Source organism: Eutrigla gurnardus, assembly GCF_963514095.1.
Source record: "Eutrigla gurnardus genome assembly, chromosome: 12".
Classification (NCBI taxonomy): Eukaryota; Metazoa; Chordata; class Actinopteri; order Perciformes; family Triglidae; genus Eutrigla; species Eutrigla gurnardus.
The window spans coordinates 26,386,628-26,411,395 of record NC_139926.1 but is presented as its reverse complement, the minus strand read 5'-3'; the positions used below and the strand labels follow the sequence as shown (position 1 = coordinate 26,411,395).

Genomic DNA, 24,768 nt, shown 5'->3' with positions numbered 1-24,768 from the left:
GAAAAAAAAAAAAAAAAAAGGAAACCCAAACAGATGAGGGGAAAAAAAGAAAGGAGATGAAAAGAGCAGCTTTGAAGAGGGAGGGTGAGCGCAGCGGAGGAACGGCAGAGCTGAGAGAGAGAGAGAGAGAGAATGGATGTCCCCCTTCCTCGCTCGCTCTCCGCTCAAAGGCAGGATTAAACACTCCTCTGAGCCGCCACACAGAGAGAAAGACGGGACAGAGGGGGGGACGGGGGTGAGACGGGGAGGGGGTGAGACGGGGCCGGTTTTAAGGTGGAATTGATTGGGAAGCAGGAAGCGACAAAAGATTTTTTTTTATAAAGAACAAGGGATGAGACGGCGCTCAGCATAACACGGGATGAAGGGAGGGGGAGGATGTGGGCGATGATTTGAGAAAGTCTCACCCGTAGAGATCCTGGCTCTCTTCTCCAGGTGGGACACCCTGTCTGCTTCCTCCCACTCCGTGTCGTCCTGCTCGGCCTTGAAGTCGTGCTGCCGTTTCCTGCAGGGGCCGAAGCCGGGGCCGGGGCCGAAGCCGGGGCCGGGGCCGAAGCCGGGGCCCTCCTCCCCGTAACCTCTCGCCGGCGTCAGAGTTGGGGGCAAACAGTACCCTCCCTCGGGCTCCTGCTTCACCTTCCGGACGGCGTCGTTTAGTCCCCCCTGCCCGGGGGACAAAGGCTCATTCAGGCCGCCACACCTCTGGAGGACCGGGACTCGGTTGGCGAACGCCGGACACCGGACACCTGAGAGGGGAATGGAAATGTGGGCAGCAAGGGAGGGGGGGGGGCAAAAAAACAAGATGAAAGGGAGGCAGACACACAGGGAGAGAATGCAGACAGACAGACCACAATCCAGACAGACGGAGCAGGGAAACGGGGGGGAGACAGGGTGGTGGTGGTGGTGGGGGGGGGGGATTGAATGCCAGTTAAACAGCAGCCAGCTTTTATTCGGCTTTAAAGACGGGCAGTAAAACTTTGATGGGGTAAAGACTTTTTAATCTGATGCGAGCCGAGCCAACGGGCCGCCGGTTCAGCGCCGCCGCCGCCGAGGCAAGAAAACATCCTGCGCACTCGCTGCACACGGCGACTCCCTCCCTCCCCCCTCTCTCGCCGTCCTCCCCCAAGGCATGACCGCACCACGCCCTTCTCACACTGAGCGTGACTCTTCCTCCCCCCTCCTCCCCCCTCCCCCTCGCTGTCTCCCTCCACGCCATAATTAGGCTCACACGTCAGCCGCGGCCTCGCTCCAACACACAGCTGGGCTCCCAGCCAACCCCCCTCCCCCCTCTTTCCGTTGCGCTCTCCCATCCGCTTTCACCCTCTAACTCGCCCCCCCGCCTCCCTCCGCTTTCACTCTCTCTCTCTCTCTCTCTCTCTCTCTCTCTCTCTCTCTCTCACACGCAATCTCTCCTCCTCCTCCCTCCTCGATCGTCTCTTCGCGCAGATAAGCACAAAAGACTTCTTGAAAATAAAACTCCCCCCCTCTCCGTCTCCCTCGCGCCGCCGAGCTTGTGTAAGAGTGTGTGTGTGTGTGTGTGTGTGTGTGTCTGTCTTTTTTTAGAGTGACCTGGTCTTGCCTCAGCATTTGCTGCAAGTGCATGTGAGTGTGTACGCGCACCTATTGTTTGTGTGTTGCTTTTCCGAGTGTTCATTTGCAGAGTGGATGCGTGCGTGTGTGTGTGTGCGTGTGTGTGTGTGTGTGGTGCTGGGTTACTCACCCTCCCTCTCTCCCTGCCTGGTGGTGTGTTGGCAGTGTTCCAGTGCTCGCTCTCTGTGCTGGCCGTCTGCCAGCTCCCGTCCTGCTGCCGAGGCAGACACACACACACCGCCGCCCTCCTTCTCCTTCAGCTCCAGCTCCGAGAACCGCATCATCGCCCGCTGTGCACACACACACACGCACACACACACACGCACAAACGCAAAGAGAAAACCCATGAAACCCACTCATCGTCTGCCCACGCCGTACACACACACACACACATACACACACCTCTCTAAGCCTCAATCTGGCCTCAACAGCTACAGAAGCAAAAAAATAATAAAAAAATTGCGTCAGAAATCACATCGTCTTTTTAAAAAAATGCCAAAGAAATTATACCCACACACACATACACGCACACAAAACGCACACAGGACAAAAAGGTAGACAGATAAATCACAAGCATGGCATCAAGACACAAGATTACTACTGCAGCCACTGTGAGTCCATGCGCTCTGGGGCTTAAATCCTGGCATCTCCCTTCCTGAAACATAAACATGGCTAGGAAACATATACATCTAAGGCCTGAGGCAGAGAGGAGATGAAAAAGAGGAAAGAAGGGAGTGGGGAGGGAAAAGGAGTGTGCAGCGATACATAGTACAAAGGAGACAGAGCCCATCAGAGGCAGATGTGATAAGAAATGTAAAGAACTGACCTCCCAGTTAGCTGCAGGTTGACTTATATTACTCCCCTCTCGTGATATGACTTCCATCTAAGCAATTAGAATGGGGGGGCTCAATATATCTGTCCATCATTTCATCTTTTTTTTATATAAATATATATATTTAATGAATTTATGTTTCTCCACAAGTTTTCTTGAACACACAATAGGCAGCCACAATCCCACAAAATAACACAATCAAATTAAAGTGACTCAACAGGTCAATCGACGCTGCATCGGAAAACTATCAAATGATTTCTGAACGCCATGAGTGACAAATTAGCAAAAAAGGAGGAGAATTAAAACAACATGTTCACGTTAAGCATGATTGATGACGCTAATTTGGTTTTAACGTCTCAATTGTTGTTGTTTTTTGCTTCTACTCCAAACGGACTTGTTTTTGTCCAGAAATAGAGCCATTTGATAGCTTTGTGTTGCAGCTGTGCATTGACAAGCATGACACAGACAAAACCACAGTTTTTCAAGGGCACGTTCACAACATAGACAAGACATGTGCAACCCATTAACGATATCTGGCCTCCGGAGGCCGGTGTGTAATATAGTATGGGGGGGCTTTTGTGTTGCTACGACGCACCGGAGACTCTGAAATTAAAAAAGAGCTCAAAGTGTGTGTCTGAGTGATGATGAGGCGATGACGGCCGAGTGTAGGTGGCGCTAGATGTGTGTTTCGGAGCGAGGAGAATTATGACCGTGGATAGCGTGTGTGTGTGTGTGTGTGTGTGGGGGGGCATGCAGAAAAGCCTAAGAGGAACCCCGAAAAGAGGGCAGCTGCCGGTTTTTAAAAATCCTCCGCTGCCCCTCACCTCGGGGTTAAGCGTAGCCGGAGGCGGCAGGAACTGCTGTGAGGCCGCCACAGTCATGCTTCTGGATCTACGGTGTGTGTGTGTGTTGGTGTGTGTGTGTGTGTGTGGCGCTCGAGCACAGTCAGCACTAACGCATGCCCCCCCCCCCCCAAGGCAGTCACACAAGGACAAGCACGTACACACACACACACACACACACACACAGAATAACCTTTTACAACGACGACTGCTCGCTAATCAGCATACAGAGACGGCAGTCCTGGTTAACCTTTGAACCCCCCCTCCTCCCCTCAACTGGCCCGAGACAATGATACACTGAGGTGAAGGTCAAGCCTCTAGCTGGGACAGTACTGTACTGTGTTGTGTTATATGTGTGTGTGTGTGTGTGTGTGTGTGGGGAGTTTCATGCAGGGTTTTGTTTTTCTACAGGCAGTTCTAAATACAAGGGACGGTGGCTGGGGGGGGGGTTCTGTGTGACTGTTAGAAGGTATGTTCAAAACAATCGTCATAATGACGTCTTTTCAGTCCACCACCAACTTCAGCCCAATACATCCCGTACACACACACACACAAACACAAACACAAACAAACACACACACACACACACACAAGTGTTAATGGCCTTACCTGCAGGGCTCTCTGTTCGCGGCTCAGCTTGCTGGAGTCGGCATACAGCTCAGTGGTAACACATTTAAAACGGTCGCCAACGTAGCCTGAGGAGTTAGCGATCCTCTTGGCCAGACTGGATCTACGAGATCCTCTGGGCGAAGACAGGCCGTCCTCGTCTTCCTCGTCGTCATCCTCGTCCCCTTCACCTTGAGACTCCCCCAGGTCGACAATGCTGTCTTCCCTCTCGGCCTCCCCCTCCTCCTTCACCACGTCTGTGCAGTGCTGAGAGTAGTGGAGGGCTCGGTGGTCTCGGTCCCGCTTCTCCTTACCGGAGCTGCGCTCCCCGGATGTGCGGGCGCAGCGCAAGGTGCTCTGGTCTTGGTCTTCGGGGCCCGGGCTGGGGCTCCGCTCCTCCGGGCTCTCCTCGTCTTGGGCGTAGCGCCCCGGAGAAGTTGGCGACGTGCTCGAGGTCACCCCGGGACAGCCCGGGTCCTGAAGGAGCTTTGGTTTCCCAAAGGGAGTTTCTGGCTGCCTGTCGGCGTGACCGGGCCTCAGGGTGGGGCTGTGTCCGGAATGGATGGGATAAGGATGGGAAAGGCGGTGTTGGTGTTTTGGCTCGTACTCAGTCTTTGTCAGATTTTGGTTACTATGACAACATTCATTTTGGTTAACCTTACTGCCGGTCTCAGCAGAGGGCTGTCTGTGGACTGTCGGGGTAGACTCAATATCTGTATCTGAGTGTACAAGGTCAATGCAGATAATCTTTTCTCTGGATGTTACGCTAGAAGACGAGGTTTTGCTTTGATTGCCACCGTGTCCTTGTGCTGCCGCTTCCCTATCACACTTCATTTGGCTTCCCTCGCCTGCCTCCTTCCCGCTGCCGTGATCTCTGTGGCCCCCGCATTCTTCGACGCCCCCCCGGGATTTCTCGTGTCCCTGGTGCTTCAAACCTCCATCTCCCCTTTCTGACAGCTTGTCTGAGTGAGTCTGCATCAGGGGATGGGCCATCTCCTGTGAGTTATAAGTGAGGTATTCCCCTCCTGGACCAGCTGGGAGGTTGTGGTAGGGTAAAGGGTGTTTTGCTGCCAAGTGGGTTGGGTAAAGGCTGTTGCTGCCCAGCAATACTGGGTGAGGGTAGACTGGGCCTTTCCCTGCAATTGGCAGGGAGTGAAGCGCCATGCCATCGGGGATGGGATAGTGCAGATATCTATTGGCATAGGCCAAACTGTGGTTCAGGTAGGCGTCACTTTGAGGAAGGTAAAGGTGGCCAGGAGTGTGACCGTTCTCTAAACAGGGCCTCTTGTATGATGACACTTCGGGAGTTGTTTCACTCCTCTTAGTGGTCTGGGAGGGCTTCTCTGCTCCCTCTCTGTGGTGGCCCAGATGTTCTGAGTGTCCGGGGCTGTGTTTGACCCACTCACCATTGGGTTTGGGAGAAAGAGCCCTGGAGCTGACCAGAGAGGAGTGTTGGGTGGAGGAAACGTTATGGTTGGGCTCCCCTATCCGGGGACAGGATGAGCTACGTTGCTGAGGGAGTACTCTCTCCAGACCCTTGTGTTTGATGACAGAGGGCGAGGAGCCTTTGGCTTGAGAAAGGCCCAGGTCTGTGGTGGGCCTCGGAGAGGGGGGCAAGCCTGGTGTGTGCTGTGTACGGGAAGGAGACGGGCTTGGTACAACCCAGGAGGAGTGTAAAGTGCTTATCATTTCTGGCCTTTCTGGGACCTTTGAAGAAGTGCTGCTGACCACAGAGTGTGGGTGGGAGGAAGGGGACAGGGACAGGTTTTTCTCCTTTAGGAGCTCCCGGCTAGGGGGAAGTCCATAACGTGCACCTGATGCAATAGTGTCTATCTTGACTGGGAATCCATTGGGAGGCAACCCAAACTCCAGCATTCTTCCAGACAAATCCAAGGGCTTCTCTACTGAGTCTTTGGTGGCTTGGGGTTGGTGAGCCGGCCTCTCAAAATTGGGTTTAGAGGGTGACCTGCTGGGCCTCCTCTCAGCCCCTGCATTTCTGTGCTCGGGTGCCCCCTCTCTGGGCCTAGATTTGTGGGGGCTGGGCCGGGCAGGGGAGGGCTGCTCTGATGCCATGCTGCTTACGGAGAATGGGTGAGGAATGGACTGCGTGGATGAGGATGAGGCAGATATTGACGAGGTGGAGGAGGTTGCTGGGTGTCCTATCCTAACAACTGGCCTTTGTAAATCCATTGAATTGTCAATGAGAGCCGGGGGAGGCTGGGGGAGGCGAGAAGACGCATGGGGAGAAGAATCAGTCGGCAGGCTATTATTATTCCCACTACTGGTGCCACTAGTGCTAGTGCTACTGGTATTATTATTGTTGCTAGAGCTCTTCCTAGAGGGAGGTCTGCTTGGTCTGCTGCTCCGGCTCGGGGATCTGTCTCTGTCTATAGCAGCCTGGTGGTGCTGAGGATGAGGGGAGGGTTGGTGAAGCTGCTGTGCAAACTGAGAGGCAACAACAAGCCCCTTGTCCTGACAGTGAACCAGGGATGTGGGGGCCACCGTCACTGCAGGAATCCTCATAGGGGGCGCCACCAGGGGAGAAGAGATGGGGGAAGGAGGATAGGGGGGCATATAGTAGAGCCTCTCGGCGGCGGAGGCAGCAGCATGGTTAATGTTGCTCCCCTGGGCTGCACACAGAGAAGGGTATGCCAGGTGCTGGGGGAGATAGGGGTTGGGTTGGCTGAGCAAGGAGGCTTTGTACATGTTTAGAGCCGCGTACTTGGATGTGTCCATGAAGGGATACATGCTCGCTTCAGGGTAGGGGCTGAGCCACGGCAGGCGGAGGTAGCCGCCGCCAGCAGCTGCCAAGGCCAGCTCAGATGCCTTTTCTCCCGGCCCTAGTCTGCGTTCCAAGCCTAGACCGTCAGCTCCTGGAATCAGCACAGACTTGTGGAGACCCGGAGGGGTGCCCTTGTAGAGGCCCAGGTATCCATTAGCGGGCTTACGACTGTCCAGAGGGCCATCAGGCTTGTAGATGAGCTCCGGGAGACCGTCCCTGTTATATGCGAGGGAGGGCTCTCGGCTCTTGTCTGCTGGCAGGGCTCTGATGCCCGGGTACACAACCCCACCATGGAGACGAAGACCTTCGTGCATCAGAGTGCCTCGGTCCAGCCCCATCGCTGCCAGGGGCGTCAGCCTTGCATCCACCTGCAGAACAAACGGATGCCAGGGAATGAAATCAATGAAGCAGACAAAACGTCTACGTCATAGTTACTAATGAGCGTCAGCGGGTACTCGGGTCGGGGACTTGCCATGTTTCGTGTGATGTGGTTCCCTTGTCTTATTTCCAGGTTGGTTTGTGTCTCAGCATCGACATCACGAACAGATGTTGCCCTGTGGAGACGAGCAAACAGTTAGCAGTCAGTGTCTTGGCTCTACTGCACACACATTAACACACACACACACACATTATCACACAGCGCTGTTGTAATCCCGATGCAAAAAAATCAATTTAGAAAAAAGAGTAAATTATATAAAAATTAAACATTTCACATCTTTTAATTTCTGGGTCAACAAATAAACATTACTGAGAGTAATTAAAGATTGTAGTCAGCCTTCTTTTCACACACAAATCCACACAAGTAGTCGGTGGAGATGAAAGCACCCTCCCCCCACCCGTCAACACCCCCCCCCCCCCCACCCTGTGGGCGAGACGTGCATTGTGGGGCCGCGTCTATTCAGTCACGTTCCCCACACTCTGGTTTTCCGTGCCCTCTTTGACCTGCTCTCTCGCTGCCTCAGCCAGCGGAGCGAGGGAAGATTATACATCAGAGACCACTTCGGTGGGAGAACCATTTACCGCCCGCCAACACAGAGCCACAGATCAACAAACTCTCGCAGCGGCGGCGGACACGCAAAAGTATCGTGTGTGAGAGAGAGAGAGAGACAAACTGGAAAAAACTCACAATCGACTCGGTTTGAGAGGGAGCGACATAAGTGGGAGGATAAAGAACAATATGATCGCTGAGGTGGAAAGGGACTTTTTTAAATCACGAGAAATGACAATTAAAAAAACATCAAAGTCCCCTTTGTGTGTGAAACGTCCTTTAATCTCTAAATGTTTTTCTATACATTTGAATTTCTTTAAAGCACCGGAGCATAAAAGGGGCCGTTAATCTTTCTGTGAGTTCTTCAACATCGCCTTCATATAGAATATATCAAACATTCATCCGTGCAACATTTTAGGAGAAACAAATTTAATAATTGGTGCTTTTATCAGCTAAGTATACGAACTATTAGAAGTAAGACTAAATAGAAATCTGGGGAGGTTATTGAACCAAATGCAATTCACAAGTGAACCACGTTGACTTTTAATGACCTCATTCTAAGAAAAACTAAACAACCACATATTTATTCTACAGCAAATTTATAGCTGCCCCCCCCCAAAAAAATGTAGTCATGTTATATGTGAACATACAAATGTACTTATTAAAGAAAGCTGACAATACTTTGCTTTATGTATTAATGAGTGTGAAGTTAATTATAATCCAGCGAGGACAAATAAACCGCAAAAAGCCCACAAATGTGGTATTCATGAAATATATTTTTGTGCAGCATTCAGATCACTTAGGAGGTCGAGTCGAGTGGCATCTTAATGCCTGCTTCCTCCACCTTCTCCAAAGTCACATTCAAGCACTTTCCAGGTGCATTTCCATGCTTTTCCAGCACCTTCCAGCTGTGGTAAACTCCATCTTTGTATCAATCCAATGGTCAGTATTCAGTCTACTTATGATGTCACTTGTTCATCACATTAAATGAGATGTTATTGTCCTCTAAACAACCAACATGATGTTTGGAGACAGCTTTTTACAGAAGGACCACAAATGAAAGGAAAACTAATTCCACTAACAGATCCACAGAAATATAATCACCAACTATTTTCATCATCTGTTCATCATCAAAAGGCATTTTTCATAAAGAAATGTCAGAAAATGCTGTTTTCAGTCCCTCAAATATGGAGATCTTCTTTTCTCTGTTCTATCATAGATGTCATCACATACAACACACATTTCAAGACCTTTATTCTAAATCCAAGCACTTTTCAAACCTTGAAAACACCACACTAAAATCCAAATGTTTTCAAGGATTTCCAGCACCGTACCAACCCTGAACAAGGGAGACGTGTGGAGTTATTGCTCCCGCTGGGCAGATTTTATTAAAAAAAGGGAATATTAACGTTTTGATGACTGCAAGGCAGCGGTGGGGGAGGGAGGGGGGAGACAGAGGGGGAGAGAGGTGCTTTTAAATGGTGGAAGTGAATCCTCGGCGAGCAGCAGAGAAACGACTTTCCTCGATCATCGCAGAGAAACGCCTCTGAGCCTCGCAGCCACCCGTTTTTTATTGCCGTTGACCCGGGGCCCATTAATCAGCCTGTTGCGGGGCCCCTCGGCACGTCTCCTCCCCCTCCTCCCCCCTCCTCCCTCCCCCTCCAACAGCTCCCCGAGGCCGGTCCTGCTTCAACAACAACCGCCGCTCCGAGTGTCGACACGAACGTGCGTGCAGCCGTGTGGAGGCGGCGGCGTTTCTGCAAATTACAGACACGTTGAGAAATCACATCAGTGTCGTTACGATTATTTCCTGGAGCATCACGTGCACTCACACACACACACACTCTCACACACACACACACACACACACACACACACACACACACACACACACACACACACACACACACACACACACACACACACACACACACACACACACACACACACACACACACACACACACACACACACACACACACACACAGCACCTCTCTCACTGGAGAGAGCCGGTGCTGCACGAAAACCAAACATGATAATGAAAAAATAAGCCTCTTATGCAGACGCAGCTATCCAATGACACGCTGCCTTTATGGACATTTCCGTTTAACCTAAACGCAACCTTCCCCGCTCTAATGAAATATGTGCTGCTGGCGTACGGCCCACATCTGGGTTAGGTTTCCAGGAAAACACAAACAAACCTGGGAGACAACAGAGGGAGGGAGACTGATGCGTTCACGGACGGGTCGGCTCGATAAAAGGCCGGTTGTGCCGCCTCGGAGCGCGTCGTTCGCCGGCACCTGTCGTTCCCGTGAAATTAATAGCGGCCCGGAGGAGATGAGAGGCTGCAGCTGGCCCTCAAGGTCAGGATCAAGCACTTGACGGCGCACCGCAGGGAATAAGACGCAGCCTTCGGACGTTTGGAGGTTCTGGCCTGGCTGATTGTGGTTTCTGCTGAATGCCGTGCGTACTTGAGAGGGAAGCGGAGGCACGGTGATGTTGTTACAGTCCCGGAGCCAGAGTCTGAGACTGGCATCTGATTTTAGCCTCGTTTTTCCATTCCATTAAAAAAACATAAAAAAAGGGGGAAAATAATGGAAATATTGATGCTTTTTAGATGTGAAGGTCAAAAGAAGAAGCCTCATTTTGTTGAGAGATTGATGCAAAATTCCATCTTTTCTTACTTTTTGCATTCAGCCAATAAAAAGCAACCTATTAAAGCAGACCTCGACATCATAGTCGGCTTTAATAATCATTCTTTTATAATGAATGAGGATCCGAGTCCTGGACCTGAAGACCAGCAGCCGGACCAGGAACAGGTTCAAACCAAACCACACGTATAACGCAGCTATGTCACGTGACGACACATAAATCAGAAAGCTCAGCGAGAACTTTCCAAACACCTGATTTATGAGACACGCGGTGACGTGCGTTAGTCATTCTGTTATTTTAAATGCTGGGAAGGTGTGTGTGTGTGTGTGTGTGTGTGTGTGTGTGTGTGTGTGTGTTGAAATGGTGTAAAACATTCAACACACCCTGGAGTCTAAGAAAGAGGTTTATGATTAAAAATCGAAGGTTCGTTTTTTCAGTGAGGTTTGAAGATTTATATAAAAAAACAGAAAAAGAGAAGAGAGCGTCTTGCCTGACATTAGCAGCCTATAAACCGGATGTGTGTGTGTGTGTGTGTGTGTGTGTGTGTGTGTGTGGGGGGGGGGGTATCCTTCCAAAATGTCACGTCTGAGTGGAAGGACGGGGAAGGAAAGAGAGAGAGAGAGGCAGCAGGGGTGTGTTGACGCTCATCCCCGCTGCTAAGAATAGTTTGCGCAACAAACAACTCCCGACGGCCGTCCAATCCATCACAGTGGTCGGCGGCGACGGCAGCAGCAGCAGGCGGGGGGAGGGGAGGGGGACGCGGGGGAGGAGGGGGGACGGCGGTCGGGGCTGCGTTTATAAACCAGACCGCTGGAGCGGAGCCCCGACGCGCACCATTAAACACAAAACCACCGGCTGTTTTTAGCGGAACCTCGCATAGCTCCGTGTTTTTTTCGGTATTATATATATATTATATATATTATGCGGGATGAAGAAGCGAACAAGGGCAGACTGATTAAGGGTGAAGGAGGAGAGAAAATAAACTCCCTCCCTCCCTCCCTCCCCCTCCCTCGTTTCCTGTTTCTGACAATTACTTGAACTCTCCGTGACCCGCGGTATACACGCACCGGCACCGCTCATCATTTCCTCCGGGGCTGAGGCCCCGTGCAGCGGCGCGGTTGCGTGCGCACCGGTAATGTGCGTCCGTGCGTGTGTGCGCGTGTGTGTTCTAACACCACTGGCAGCTTCCTCTCTCTCTCTCTCGCTCTTTACAAATTGATAAATGACCGCCAGGAAACGCGGATCCACGCGCGCAGAAACCAGCGCCATCAATCATTCATAAACACCTCCCGCGTGTTTGTGATGACGTCGGATAATCCGCTCGCTCGCGGGAGGAGGAAACGGGTGGGGGGGTGGTCTCGCGCTGTGACGACAGGGTGGGCAACCTCGCGCTCTTTGTCCCTGGAGCGTTGCCAGGGCTCCGTGGTGGAGCGCACGGCTCCGCTCGGATCGGGAGGGGGGGGGTGCAGTGTGACGCAGGATAATCTCCGCAGCGACGGGGGTGGTGGGCATAAACAGGGATTAAATCAGGGCGCGCACACGCACGTAAACACACACACACACGCGCGCGTGTGTGTGCCTAAACACGAAAGGAAGTAGAAATATCAGCGTCTGAGGAAAAAAGTCACGAGAGCGCGGAGTAGAACTACAACCTGACTACAAAACACGCAGGGGCCTCGCGCTCAGAGAGAGAGAGAGAGAGAGAGAGAGAGAGAGAGAGAGAGAGAGAGAGAGAGAGAGAGACCTATTTTAATTGTTATTGATCATCAAGCCGACGTGTGCCAAATGGTCCCATTGATCATCTCAATGGAGCCTCGGCGGTCCGCTCCGTGCGCGCGCGCGGGGGTGGAGGAGCGTGCACGTCGGAGCGGAGCCGTGGACGGAGGGAAGGGAGGGCACGCGGACACGCGGACTCCGCCGGCGTCTCTTCAGCTGTCACCCTGTTTAGCGGACTGAGCTGTAAACAACCCCCCCTCCTCCCCCCTCCGCGGACGGCCGCATGCAAGTCGGTGCACGGTCCTCCCCCCTCCCCCCTCCCCCCTCCGGCAGCACGGCCGTCAACAACGCCAACATTGTGCCCCCCCCCCGTGCTGTCACAGCGCTCGGCGGCTGCTGCTGAACTGGCGCTATTCATCGCGGGCCAAACGCGACTAAATGGCCCTTTATGCGCCCAGAGGACGGGATTGTAGCGGGGACGCGCATGCATGAGTGGGGACGCGCATGCATGAGTGGGCCCGCGTTTACCGGAGCTTTCTTGACTTTCCTTTGAAACGCTGGCGTTGCTTTCATGTGTTCCTAATGAAAGCACATTACGCGAGCAGGAAACCCCCTGTGCCCCCCCCCCCCCCCCCCCTCCTATAGGATGAATGGCCTGTTTAAAGGAGGCTTAATTATCGGAGGCATGTAAAGACGTAAATTAGGCTAAATGAACGCCGGTGCTGAGTCAGTGAGGTAAACAGCCCCCACACCTCTGACGTGGCCTAGATGTGTTTTTTTAAAGGTCACGTGGTGAGTTTAAAATACATTATTTTTAGAAGTAGTTCCTCTGTGGGGGCTGTGCGTCGCCGCTGCGGAGGGATTTAATCAGGAAAGGGAAAATAATATTCGTTGAAAAAGCAAACGAGGCCCGATCAAGACGGAGCCTGCAGAGCCCGGAGGAGGGGGGAGGAGGGGGAGAGGAGGGGGGAGGAGGTCATCGTTACTCCGCTGTAAATCAATCTCCCGATAGGCCACGGAGAGGTCAGTGAACTACACACCGTCAGCCCGGCTTCAGCCTCTTTTTAATTACTTCCATTTTATAATCACATGAAGCAAAACAAAAAGGAGGTTTTTTTTTAATTGTATATAGAAATAAGAGTTAAAATGTTTGATAGTAGAGAATAGGCTGAGGTACGGGTCTCCCGGGGCCGTAATGACCGCCGGTGTGCCGGTGAGGCCCGCTACTGGGGGCCCCGACACATCTCTGCGGGGAAGTGATCCGTGCGCTCCAGACCTCGTCGAAACAAAAAGCTTTGTGAAGCGCTGAGAGAGAGGGGAGGGAGGGGGAGGGAGGAGGGGGAGGAGGGGGGACAGCTCTCCCGTTTCATCGCGAGGTCCCGGGAGGCCAGCACGGAGCATAGCTTCAATCAAACCGTGACGTCTCCTCCGGGAGCAGCGCAGCGCCTGGAAAACCGATCTCTCCTCGGCTCTCTGCCGCGCCTCCGCTTTTTTTGTTCACACGCACCTCCCCCCTCCTCCCCCTCCTCCCCCCCTCCCCGCCTCGGCAGCGCCGGCAGCGACGACACGAGCGAGAGAGAGAGAGAGAGAGAAAAAAACAAGCGCGAACACAATAAGACAGACCTCGTGTCTCCGCCTGGATATTAAACAACACGAACGGGTTTTTAGTTTTTTGCCTTTTTGTCCAAAAAAAAAGAAGAAGAAAAAAATACATCAGAGCCGCTTTGATCCGCTGATTTTATTGACGCGTCCGCGCGCAATAATCCCCGCGTGCTCCTTATTGATTCCAGATAAGAAACAGCAGGTTAATGGCTTTCAAATGGAGGTGGTGTGGTTGTTGTTGCCCCCCCACCACCACCCATCATCGCTCAGCAGGCTGGCGATGCCTTCAGGTGCGCCTCACAGCTCTGTGGATTCCCCCCCCCCCCCAAAAAAACAAGACAAAAACAAAGTAAATCGGGCTCATCTGGTGTTTTAATGTTAACAAACATCGGGAATCAAAGAGCTTTTTGGTTGGTTCGGAGACCACCACCTTTGACCCCTGACTGTGACCGCTAATGCGCGCGAGCCATAAAGCAATGACGACATTCTCGCCTCGGACAGGCTGTGAAAGAGGCTAATAGCCCCCCCCCCCATCTCGGTTTCAACACCTGGGAACCAGATCAGCCCCACGCTGCCTTCACAGTGGAAAACACGATGCGCAAAACAGTCCGCCGCGTAGGCCCCGGTGCGCTATAAATACACCCGGCCCACGCAGAATGTGAAGTATTCCTTCTTTAAAAGCTTCCAGAGTCACGAGCGAGGCTGTCTGCCGCGGAAAGGTTGCTGAGAAGGAGGAGGCAACGCGTTGCTCCACTGCGTCGTGGTGTTCAGGGAGAATCATCATCAGTGTGGCACAAACACGTCAACACCTCGAACCGGCGGTAAACAGCTCCACAAGTCCCGATGTGTCTCCACCAAGACGGGATTCACCACAGCACAGCGAGAGGACACGTAATTCAATCACGTGGTTTCTGCGTCACTGTTCCGGATCCACAGATTCAGGATCCGATCCGCTTGTTGTTTTAGTTTTTACTCCGGGAGGATCCGATGTAAAGTGGTCTGGGAGCCGGCCCACCTCCGGGGGCATTTAAATACAATACAGCTCTTATGCTGCCCCCCCTCCTCCCCCCAACACCAGTTAATCTCCCAGATCCCAAAGGTCCCAACACGAGGTCCTGCTCCGCCAACCTGCTCGATCCCTTCAGACCGGGAGATCCTCGTGGCGGATCGGGTCTGGGAAGTGGTCTTTAGCTGCTCCCGCTCACTCAGCTCGTCAATGAGCTGGAGCCGGCCGATATGAGGCCACATCGATCGTCCTAAGAGAGCGTGCCCTAATTAGTGCCCGCGTGTGGGCTTCGGGGACGTGCGGGGAGGCGAGACGGCACGGAGGGGGGAGGAGGGGAGGAGGGGAGGAAATACGAGCCGTACTCCCCCCCCCCCCGGCGATACGAGCCCGGGAGCGCCGGGCCCGGTGAAGCCGTTTAGAGAGCACCGTCTCGGTTAAACGCTGCTTTGTTGCTCGTGAAATGTGGAGCTCGGGGCCCGCAGGAGGAGCGTTAAGGGCCGCGCGTTAAACGGCAACTTTCCCCGGAACGTACGGACAGCTGCGTGCTGTGAGGGGGGGGGGGGGGGGGGGGGGGAGTACATGGTTTAAAGTTGAAAACGAGTGGGTTGGATTCAAGGATCGCAACAACAATGAAGGAATCACGGCGGCTTTTAAAACTATATAATAATATGAAAGAAGTCCGGGTGTCACTTTCTCCCAACAGGAGCGCGGCGCGTCTCGTAGCCGCAGGGGGAGAGGGGGGGGGGGGGGGGGGGGGGGGTCCGGGGGGAGGAGGGGGAGTCCTAACTGGCGCTGCTCGGATCCTTCGTGCGTAAAGATCGTTTCCCCCCGAAAAGCCAAAAAACAGTCACAGCGAGACTGAACGGAACAAAACACGCTGCAGCGGAGTCACATCAGAGAACACCTGCAAGACACGAGGCGTGTGTGCGTGTGTGTGTGTGTGTGTGTGTGTGTGCTGGCAGGATGCCAGAGCGGTTTCCATCAACTAGACAGGAAGGTGAGCGGTGCAGTCCCGTCCCCCCTCCTCCCTCCCTCCCCCCTCCTCCCCCAACGCTACCTTCGGGACTGATGAGACAACTGATCAACGTCCACTCTGTCCAAACAAAGCCCCCCCTCTCTCTCTCACACACACACATCGCTGCCACGCGCACACACGCGCGCGCGCGCGCACAGATCGCGGGGATGCCCTCCAACTGAACTGAACCGTATATAAACGGAGCAGCGCCGCTGCTTCCCTTTGGCAGGGCGAGGCTGGATTCCGTAACCTTGTTTAGCGCAGAAGCTCCGTGTGCGCGCACGCACACGCGTACATACATACTCTCTCTCTCTCACACACACACACACACACACTTCGTCTCGGAACGGAGTGCGAAAAGCACTGAATATTCACGGCGCCACTCTCCAGCCCGCTAATCTCCGGGACGTCCTTCTCACCTCCGGTCTGACAGGACAGTTGTTATAAAAAACAAAAAGAGAGGCCAAGCTCACGGTCGGATCATTACGTGTGTGTGTGTGTGTGAGTGTGTGTGTGTTATTTATCAACCACATGCCACTGCCCCGCCGAAACGCACAAAGACCACCCTATGCGCTATTCTTAGAAGTGGCCGATCCGCTCCGCGTCTCTGCGCGCAGCACCGGACTGTCGCGCTCCGCTCCAAGACCAGACCAGACCCAGACAAGACCAGACGCCGCCTTTGATCCACAGCCCAGTACCGAACAACACCGGACCCGTTAAAAAAACACCAAGACTCCAGTATATGTTTAAACAGAACCGGCGCGTCCGGGACAGAGTCCACCGAAGAGAAAAACAGTTTAAATGTCATTGATTGGCTCACCTGGTTTAATAGCTGCTACTTCCAGCCGTCGCCCCGAACTCACGCCTTGTTCCTTGTTTTTCTCCCCCCGTCCAAGTTAACTCGGGAGGACGGAGGTCCGTGCGCACGTAGACCAGCGAGCCCCCGGTCCCGGTCTCCCCGTCTCTCCCGGAGACGCACAATCCCGAGCGGAGGAAGAACAAAAAAACAACTCAAAGTGTCTAACAGGTTATCCACTTGTCACGAAAAACAAAAACTCAACATTAAAAAGGTCCCGGTTCTATTGTCTCTACAGGAAACTCTCATCCATCAAGCCGTTTTAATTCAAACGGACTTTTCTTGCTGCACAAATGTCACAAAGCGACACCGAAAAAAACCATCCAATACAAGAACCAACGCGCGTCTGGATGTGTTTCTAGAGAAATCCAAAGGTTCCGGAGAGCACACGGTGCCGTGCGGGCCCGGGGGGCCCCGACAGGATACAGGTGGCGAGGTCGGCGGACTCGCGGAGGAATTAATTCAGCTCGGCTGTACCTCGCAGCAGCGCCATGTTGGGTTAGAGCGGAGCACGCCGTCCTCGGAGAAGAGAAGAAAAAAAAGCCCCCTTTTCTCCCGCTCTCCGTCACTCCATGTCCTCTCTCTCCGACACACACACACCACACACCGGAATCCGCGGCTCACGAGGCTCTCTGAAGGGTTTTTTTTTTAAGTCCGCGAGGCGTCACCGCGTCTCGCGCTCGAGAGGGGAGAGAGAGGGAGGGAGAGAGAGAGAACAAACCCCCGGTTCGCACCGAGGAGGACGCACGGAGCCGTACGGGGAGTGCCGCGCAGAATGGATGAACGCTGCCGAGACCGAGCGACTCGCTCCACTCCCACTCGCGCAGACTCTACCCAGAAGGCCAGTCGGGAGACCGCAATTACCATAAGCCTCCAGCGCACGGCACTGGCTGCGCGCGCACGCACACACACAGACACACACACACACACACACACGCACACACACACACGCACACACACACACACACACATGGAGACACACGAACAGGGGGGAACGCACACACACGAAGCAGAGCGGCAGAAATAAGGCAGAAGACAAAGTAAAAGCAATAATATTATATAAAACTTGATGATTATAAGAAATATTCAATATAAATGTATAAAAATAAGGTAAAATATTTAAATGGAACAAATAGATATTTGACTAAAAGAGAAAGAGTTTGATATAAATGTAGGTAAAGGTGATGAATAACCATATGTCCATATTAATCTAAATATAGTTACACATACAAATGATGTCACCTGTGTCCCCCCCCCCCCCTCCAAAACAACAACAACAACAACAGATAAGGTGAATCTGTGAAGCACGAGGCAATAGAGGGGGGGGGGGGGGGGGGGGGGGGAGCTCAAGGCTGGGGCACATCTGTTAAGGCTCCCATGTCAAGTGAAGGAGGAGGAGGGAGGGAGGCTATGAATATCAAGCCTGAGGTGTGTGTGTGTGTGTGCAGACAGACAGGCAGACAGACAGGCAGGCAGACAGACAGACAGAAGCGGAGTAGGAGTAGGAAAGAGAGCTTGGAAGAGCTGCCCGGCGTTCAACACAGCTGTTGGAAGTAGGAGTCGGACCAGACGGCGGTCCCACAAACAAACTCCATACGGACGCGTGGCGAGTTCATGCCCGAGGGAAGATCATCCAGAAAGTTTGAGAGAGGAAGCGAGGAAGAGGAGAGGAGATGAGGAGGAGTGGGAGGATTCAGAGACAACCAAACCTTCTCTTTCTAGACAGAACGTTGGCTTTTATCCTTAATGAGGCTTTAATAAAAGCCCCGGGCACGTTGCTGTGATCGGTGGGGGCAGATCTGGGAGCTGCCCACCGCGACCACAGCAGGAGGCGAGGAGGCGACGTCCACGCCGGAGAGGCACCACAACGCCCGGTCAACAAACACAAACAACCAGAGGAGATCAGCTGACAAGACTCTGCAGCGGCCAATCAGACACAGCGTTGTGTCCTGCTGCTGCAGCGAGACGGAGGAAGAAGAATCAGGAGTTTATTCATACAAAACAGCCAAGCTTACGATAAAACACGAGACCAGACTTTCCAGATTTAAACACTCTGGACACGTTTTTCAAAACCAGAAAAGAGGAAGTGAACTTGAGTGAGGTCGGAGGGAAATGCCTCTTTAAATTTAGTCTGCTGGACGTACGTGATATAAAACGGCGAAGACATTCAATGATTCCGATATTAGGGAGAAATAAAATTCTGATATTGGCTTTTATTTAGGATGGTGTATTAGTGCCAAAAAGATCTCATTTAAACAAGAGAAGGGGGCAGTATTCTGAGAAAAAAGTTCGTACATTTACGAGAAAATAGTCACAAAAATAGACGACAATGAAGGTGAACATTTACGAGAAAAAAGTAGCAATTTTATGCGAAAAGCCAAAAATTATGAGAAATGCATGAGATAGAAATAAGCGAATTTACAAGAATACAAAATCGCAAATGTATGGGAAAAAGGTCGCAAACGTATGAGAAAAAAAGTAGCAAATGTACAAGATTCAAATTGCAAAATTACAAAAATGCAAATTTCAGAGCAAAAAGTTGTAAATCTTTGAGAAAAAAGTTTCAAATATGAGGAAAAAATGGGCTATAAGACTATCTTGCAAATTTCCGATTTTCCTCAAAAATTTTCACTTTTTCCTATGAATCTTGCTGTTCATGTATTTTATCATTCACCTTGGTGTTTTATTTTCTCTCTGCTGGCCAAACCATGTAACAACACCATATCTCAATCATCCTAGCTGCACTTGATTCTTCAAAAGTTTGTGTTTTCAGCCGATCAAATAGATCGGGTTCTGCTTTCTCTTCGGTGCTTCGGATGTGTGTGAACAGTTTCAACAAGAGCGACCAAACCCTGGAAAGGAAAGCTGAACTCGTCTAAACAGAATCCCACTTCCACTCATCGTGATGTGGCCTTGCTTCGTGTTTCAGAGCCGTCCAGATCCTAAAGAGGTCACTAATAAAAACGCAGCGCGTCATCGAGCTGCGAATGGAACAAACGGTCCGGCAGCCTTTAGAAGCCGACCACAGGACCAGCAGGAAACAACACAGGCGGAGACGCTCTCATTTTCATGTGGTCGGCCGGCAGCAGCAGCCGGCTCTGCCCAGACCAGCAGCTGGACACTGCCCAGACCAGCAGCAGTGTTTACCCAGACCAGCAGCTGGCTTTACCCAGACCAGCAGCTGGCTTTACCCAGACCAGCAGCCAGCCCTACCCAGACCAGCAGCTGGACCTGCCCAGACCAGCAGCCGGTTACCCAGACCAGCAGCTGGACCTGCCCAGACCAGCAGCTGGACCTGCCCAGACCAGCATACCTGCCTCTTTGCAGTGAAACCAGCAGCGTGTTCTGGTCCTCTCTGGTCTCCAGAGACACGAGGACACGCGTCCACAGGAAGGACGCCATCATCGTCCCGACGACGAAGTGTCTCCACATTTGGACGCCAGATGTTCCCCTCGCTTCCCTTTGCCCAGATGTTTTTTTTGCAGGTATATGGATCCAACCTGGCAACCCCACGCCACCCACTCCCCACTCCTGCTGGTATTGTCTTAAATGGAGGGGGGCCTCGGAGGGATGCTGTAATTTAATCCAAACCCAGCGGAGGAGTCAGTCGGGAGAAACGCAGCGGTTAAAAAAAAGAAAAAGACTCGGTGACGTCATGCATGAGTAATAACCACGTTGAAAGGTCAGATGGGTGTTGGAAAGACGGAGCGGAGTCGCAGCACTCACCCTCCCTCCCCCCTCCTCCCCTCCCTCCCCCCCCCTCCCTGACTCAAACGCTCGCTCCATCACTCGCTGAAACTGGATTAGGGTGAATATTGCTCCGAGGAACCGCGGGGCAAAGCAGCTTTCTGACGCTCAATCACAGGAAAACACACACATACGGAGGAAGAGAGGAAGAAAACAACACACCTGAGAGTGTCAGACACACACACACACACACACACACACACACACACACACACACACACACACACACACAGAAACAGGTCTGGAGCGCGCAGACCTTTTTATGGCTGCACTTTTTACGAGCGTGTGTGAACTTTGTGGTTTGAAGCGCCGGCCGAGAACAGCGTGTGCCTTTGAAAACGTGCTTCAAATCCGGGATCCCGTCCTCTAACTGTCACTCTAGTTACACAGAGGAGTGTGAGTGTGTGTGTGTGTGTGTGTGTGTGTGTGCGCGTTGTATAAACCGAGAAACAGCGTGAACACACACACACACACATCCGTGCACCCCGGTGTAGAGGGAGCCACACTCTGGGAGGTCACGGTGATCCAGCCATCTGCTGTTGCAATCAGACACTGAAGCGTTGGCCTGACACACACACACACACACACACACACACACACACACACACACACACACACACATACATACATACACACACACACACACACACACACACACACACACACGCACACACACACACACACACACACACACACACACATACACACACGCCGTATTCATGGCAAGTTCACACAAGCACACAAACATACACACCTTCAGCACACATTAACCAAATATACACATGCTGTCCTCAAAACAGACACACACATTTTCGAAAGGGCTGACTGCCAACACACAAGCGCGTGCGCGCGCGCGCACACACACACACACACACAGTCGGAAGGCTCAGATTGCAGGAAGCTCTTTGCACGCAGCTCAGTCTGCAGCAGCCGGTACTAATCAGCACAATCCACCTGCAGATCGTTATGGATCGCTTACTGCAACTCACACACACACAGACACACACACACACACACACACCACACACACACACACACACACACACACACACACACGCACACTCACTAGCACGCACAGGCCACGTGCACACTTTACATATCGATGGATCTATAATCGGATCACACGTTTAAGAACGCTCACGATGCCGCTCACGCACCATCCGGTCCGTTCACGCGCTCACGCACCACCCCGTCCGTTCACGCGCTCGTCACCCGTCCCGTCCGTTCACGCGCTCACGCACCCGTCCCGCCCGTCCACGCGCTCGTCTGCTCCCATTAACATTCTTACGGGAACTCGTGACTTTATAGCGAGGCGGTTAGAAGAAAGCCTCCATACCCGCTGGTGAACCATCAACACAGCGCCGTTTTTCTCCTGTCTGTGTGTGTGTGTGTGTGTGTGTGTGTGTGTGTCCCACTAACGCACGTGTACGCGCGTGCACGCACCTCCCCCCCCTCCCGGTGTTGTAGGGCTAACCGGTTCCCCACAGGCGCGCCACGCTGCGTTAGCGGCCTCACCGGGATAATTACAGCCTGGCGCGGCAGGGCGAGCGTGGCTCCGCGCCAAACAGAGCGAGGGGGGGAGGAAGGGGGGAGAGGGGGATTATTGGAGTAGTGAGAGGCATGGACCTATAGATTAAACCCTAATCAATAGGCAGCTAAATTCATCGATGCAATCAATCAGTGGGCCCCGTGACACAGAATAACCAAGGCGATCAATCACACTTATTATTCCGACCTTGGGGATCATGGGCGTCAACACCCCCCTCCCCCCCCTCCTCACCCCCTCCCCCACAAACCGCGCGGACAAAAAACATTCAGTCGCGTCTCTTTTTTTTAACGAGAATAAAGATTAAAACCTTCAAACGAACCTTATCTGAGAGGAAGGAGAAACGGTGGCGGCGCTCAGCGCAGCACAAGAAAGATCCCCTCCCTCCCCTCCTCCCCCTCCTCCCCCCCTCGTCTGTCGGCCTCTGTCGAGTTCCGCTCATAACCTCGCCACCCACCCTCCCAGTTCCCCGCCTCTCTGTGCTTTCCGCTGCTGGCGGGGAAGCGCACACACATCCCACATGCACGCGCACGCACGCACACAGACACACACGACGCCGCTTTACGCGCAGAGCGAAGGGAGACACACACCCACCTCTTTACAGCTCTCTCGCTCTGACACGCACCCACAAGCATGCAACGCGGCTTGCACGCACGCACGCACGCACACACACACACACACACACACACACACACACACACACACACACACACATACACACACAGAGGCAGGCAGCGTCAATAAAAAGCCAGCGCTGTGAGAGGCCGCCGGCACTCAACTCCCCCCTCCCCCTCCTGCCACTGCGATTAGCGGAGGCTGGCTGGCTGGGGAGAGGCGCCCCTCTGTATCTGGGGCGGTGGCAGCCTGTGTGTGTGGAGAGAGAGGAGGAGAGGGAGAGGGAGAGGGAGAGAGAGATTAGTTTAACTCTTTCGGGACCGGATCGCAGCGCTTGAAGCTCCGCTGCTTTCTCTCCGTCTGCCGGTCTCTGCGCTCCGGCAGCAGCCGAGCTGTTTATCCGACGCAGGGATCCGTCTAATACACGCGGTTCTCTGGGAAATACACACACGCGTATATGTAATAAAAACATGCAAGGAATGACTGATCATTTAGAACGTGATATGACGACATAATTGGACATTTTACATTTTTGTTTTTTTGTTTAAATACGCGTTAAATTCTGTGCCTGGTGGGCGAATTCTAATTTTGACTCGCGATTCAAAAATATTTGTAGTAGAATTAAGGACAATGGATGCATCTGCTGCATGAAAACCATTAGAATATATAATAATAATAATATTTTAGAAATATTAAAGACTCGTTGAAGCATTTAAGATATATATCCAGATTACATTTCCTCATTTAATCTAATATATTAAGCAACATTATCACACTTACAATGCTGAACTCTAAACACTTGGATTCTGGCTTCACATGAGAATAAAACTAACTGATCCAGGATCAGGTGTCTTAGAGAGTCTGACTACTTGTTGGTGTTTGTTGGGATTTATTGCACATTCAGGTTTTTATTGTGTTCTGCAGCGTTCCGGCCACATTAACCTGTTTTTGGGGCCCAGAGCCAGAAAATGTTGCTGCTGACCCCCCCCCCCCCCCAAAACAATCAATGTGGGGCTCCAACATTACTCCCAACAGCTCCAGCTTGTGCTCAGCATCGCATGCAGTCAATAGAATACAAGTATGACTGTAAAAAGGCTGCGTCGCTGCTTATTATTTTTACTTTTATATGTTTTTGGTTGTTAACTAGCTCCAGTTGTTGTTGTTTAAAAACCCATCAAGGAGCAGCACTGTTGCTGAACATGTACTGGTTTTGCATTTACACACTGCCATAAAGGGGCCCTGCATGTGGATTAATCCACCGCTGGAAATAGTCCCCCAACAAAACGCACTATTTACTTCTGTTTGCTCAAAAAAACCTACAGTCTTTTTGTTTTCCAAAATAAAAACTCTATCATTTAAATTTCAGTTTAGAACAAAGTGCAACAGACGGACAGGCTCTCTGTTAAACCTGGTTTCAACATTTAACTTATTCAACAGACAATTTTCAAGGGGGGGTTCAGGGAGAACTTCCAGTCAATTATTCATGTTTTAAAGACATCGTGCAAGGCTGGGGGGGGGGAGCCGGGTTTAGGAGGGGTATACCCTCCACCACATCCCCGCCTGTAAATACTGCCGGGGCGCTAATAGACAGCAGGACAGGGGGGGGGGGGCGGCCTCGCTCACGGCTCCGGCTTGTTTTTCAGCCAGCGTCCGGGCAGCTCTCTCTCTCTCTGTCTCTCTATGTCTCTCTATGTCTCTCTATCTCTCTCTGTGCGTCACAGCTAGGTCATGGCCGGACTCCAACAATGGCTCCGGTTTCTCGAGCCACATGCACGCGCTCACACGCGCGCACACACACACGCAGGCAGGCAAAAGGAGCACACAAACACAGATCTGACAAATGATAGGGTGGCGAGGCGAGGCGAGCTAATAGTAGGCAGCGCGCCTGCCGACATGCCCGTGGGCCGCGGGGTGTTAAATTGTATCCAATTACGGCGCATGCGACGATACGGGGGGGGGGTAATAATTTCTTCTTGCGTGGCAGGGAGGTTCGCTTATTTCCCGAGCTCTTTGCATGCAGGATGGAGGGGGGGTGAAGAAGATGTAGGTGCGCGGGAGGAAAAGTCTGCTTTCTGGAGGACACGCACACATTTCATTAATCAGAATCCAGTTAACCCAGATTTGGAGACAAGGCATGGGGCCAGCAGGGGTTCGACCAATAATTAATATCCATTATTTAAGCAGGCGTCTTAACGGCGCGTGCACACGCACACACACGTCAAAGGGGGGGGGGGGTGGGGGGGGGGGGGGGGGGGGGGGGGGGGGATGAGGGATGGCATGAATGTGAAAATGAAATAAACACGCCCAGTCTCAGCTTTGTTATGAAATGTCTCTCCTGCTCATTTATTTGATGGAGTGCACATTCAAGTAAAAACC

At 52.4% G+C, this 24,768-nt stretch overlaps 1 protein-coding gene across 2 annotated transcripts in view; it reads right to left on the bottom strand.

Moving 5' to 3' along the window:
- bcor (BCL6 corepressor) overlaps nucleotides 1–17,727 on the bottom strand; it is a 31,963-nt gene extending 14,236 nt beyond the window's left edge. Inside the window, exons 1-6 of one of the 2 annotated variants that reach the window (XM_084022945.1) lie at nucleotides 16,449–17,727; nucleotides 7,122–7,203; nucleotides 3,871–7,017; nucleotides 2,414–2,470; nucleotides 1,718–1,877; nucleotides 405–743 (exon numbers count right to left, since the gene is read on the bottom strand). In XM_084022945.1, the coding sequence (XP_083879071.1) occupies nucleotides 405–743; nucleotides 1,718–1,877; nucleotides 2,414–2,470; nucleotides 3,871–7,017; nucleotides 7,122–7,124 (3,706 nt within the window). In that variant the 5' untranslated portion in view covers nucleotides 7,125–7,203; nucleotides 16,449–17,727. The remainder of the gene's footprint in view (nucleotides 1–404; nucleotides 744–1,717; nucleotides 1,878–2,413; nucleotides 2,471–3,870; nucleotides 7,018–7,121; nucleotides 7,204–16,448) is intronic. The other variant, XM_084022946.1, reaches the window with a different exon arrangement.
- Between the last annotated feature and the right edge of the window lie 7,041 nt (nucleotides 17,728–24,768).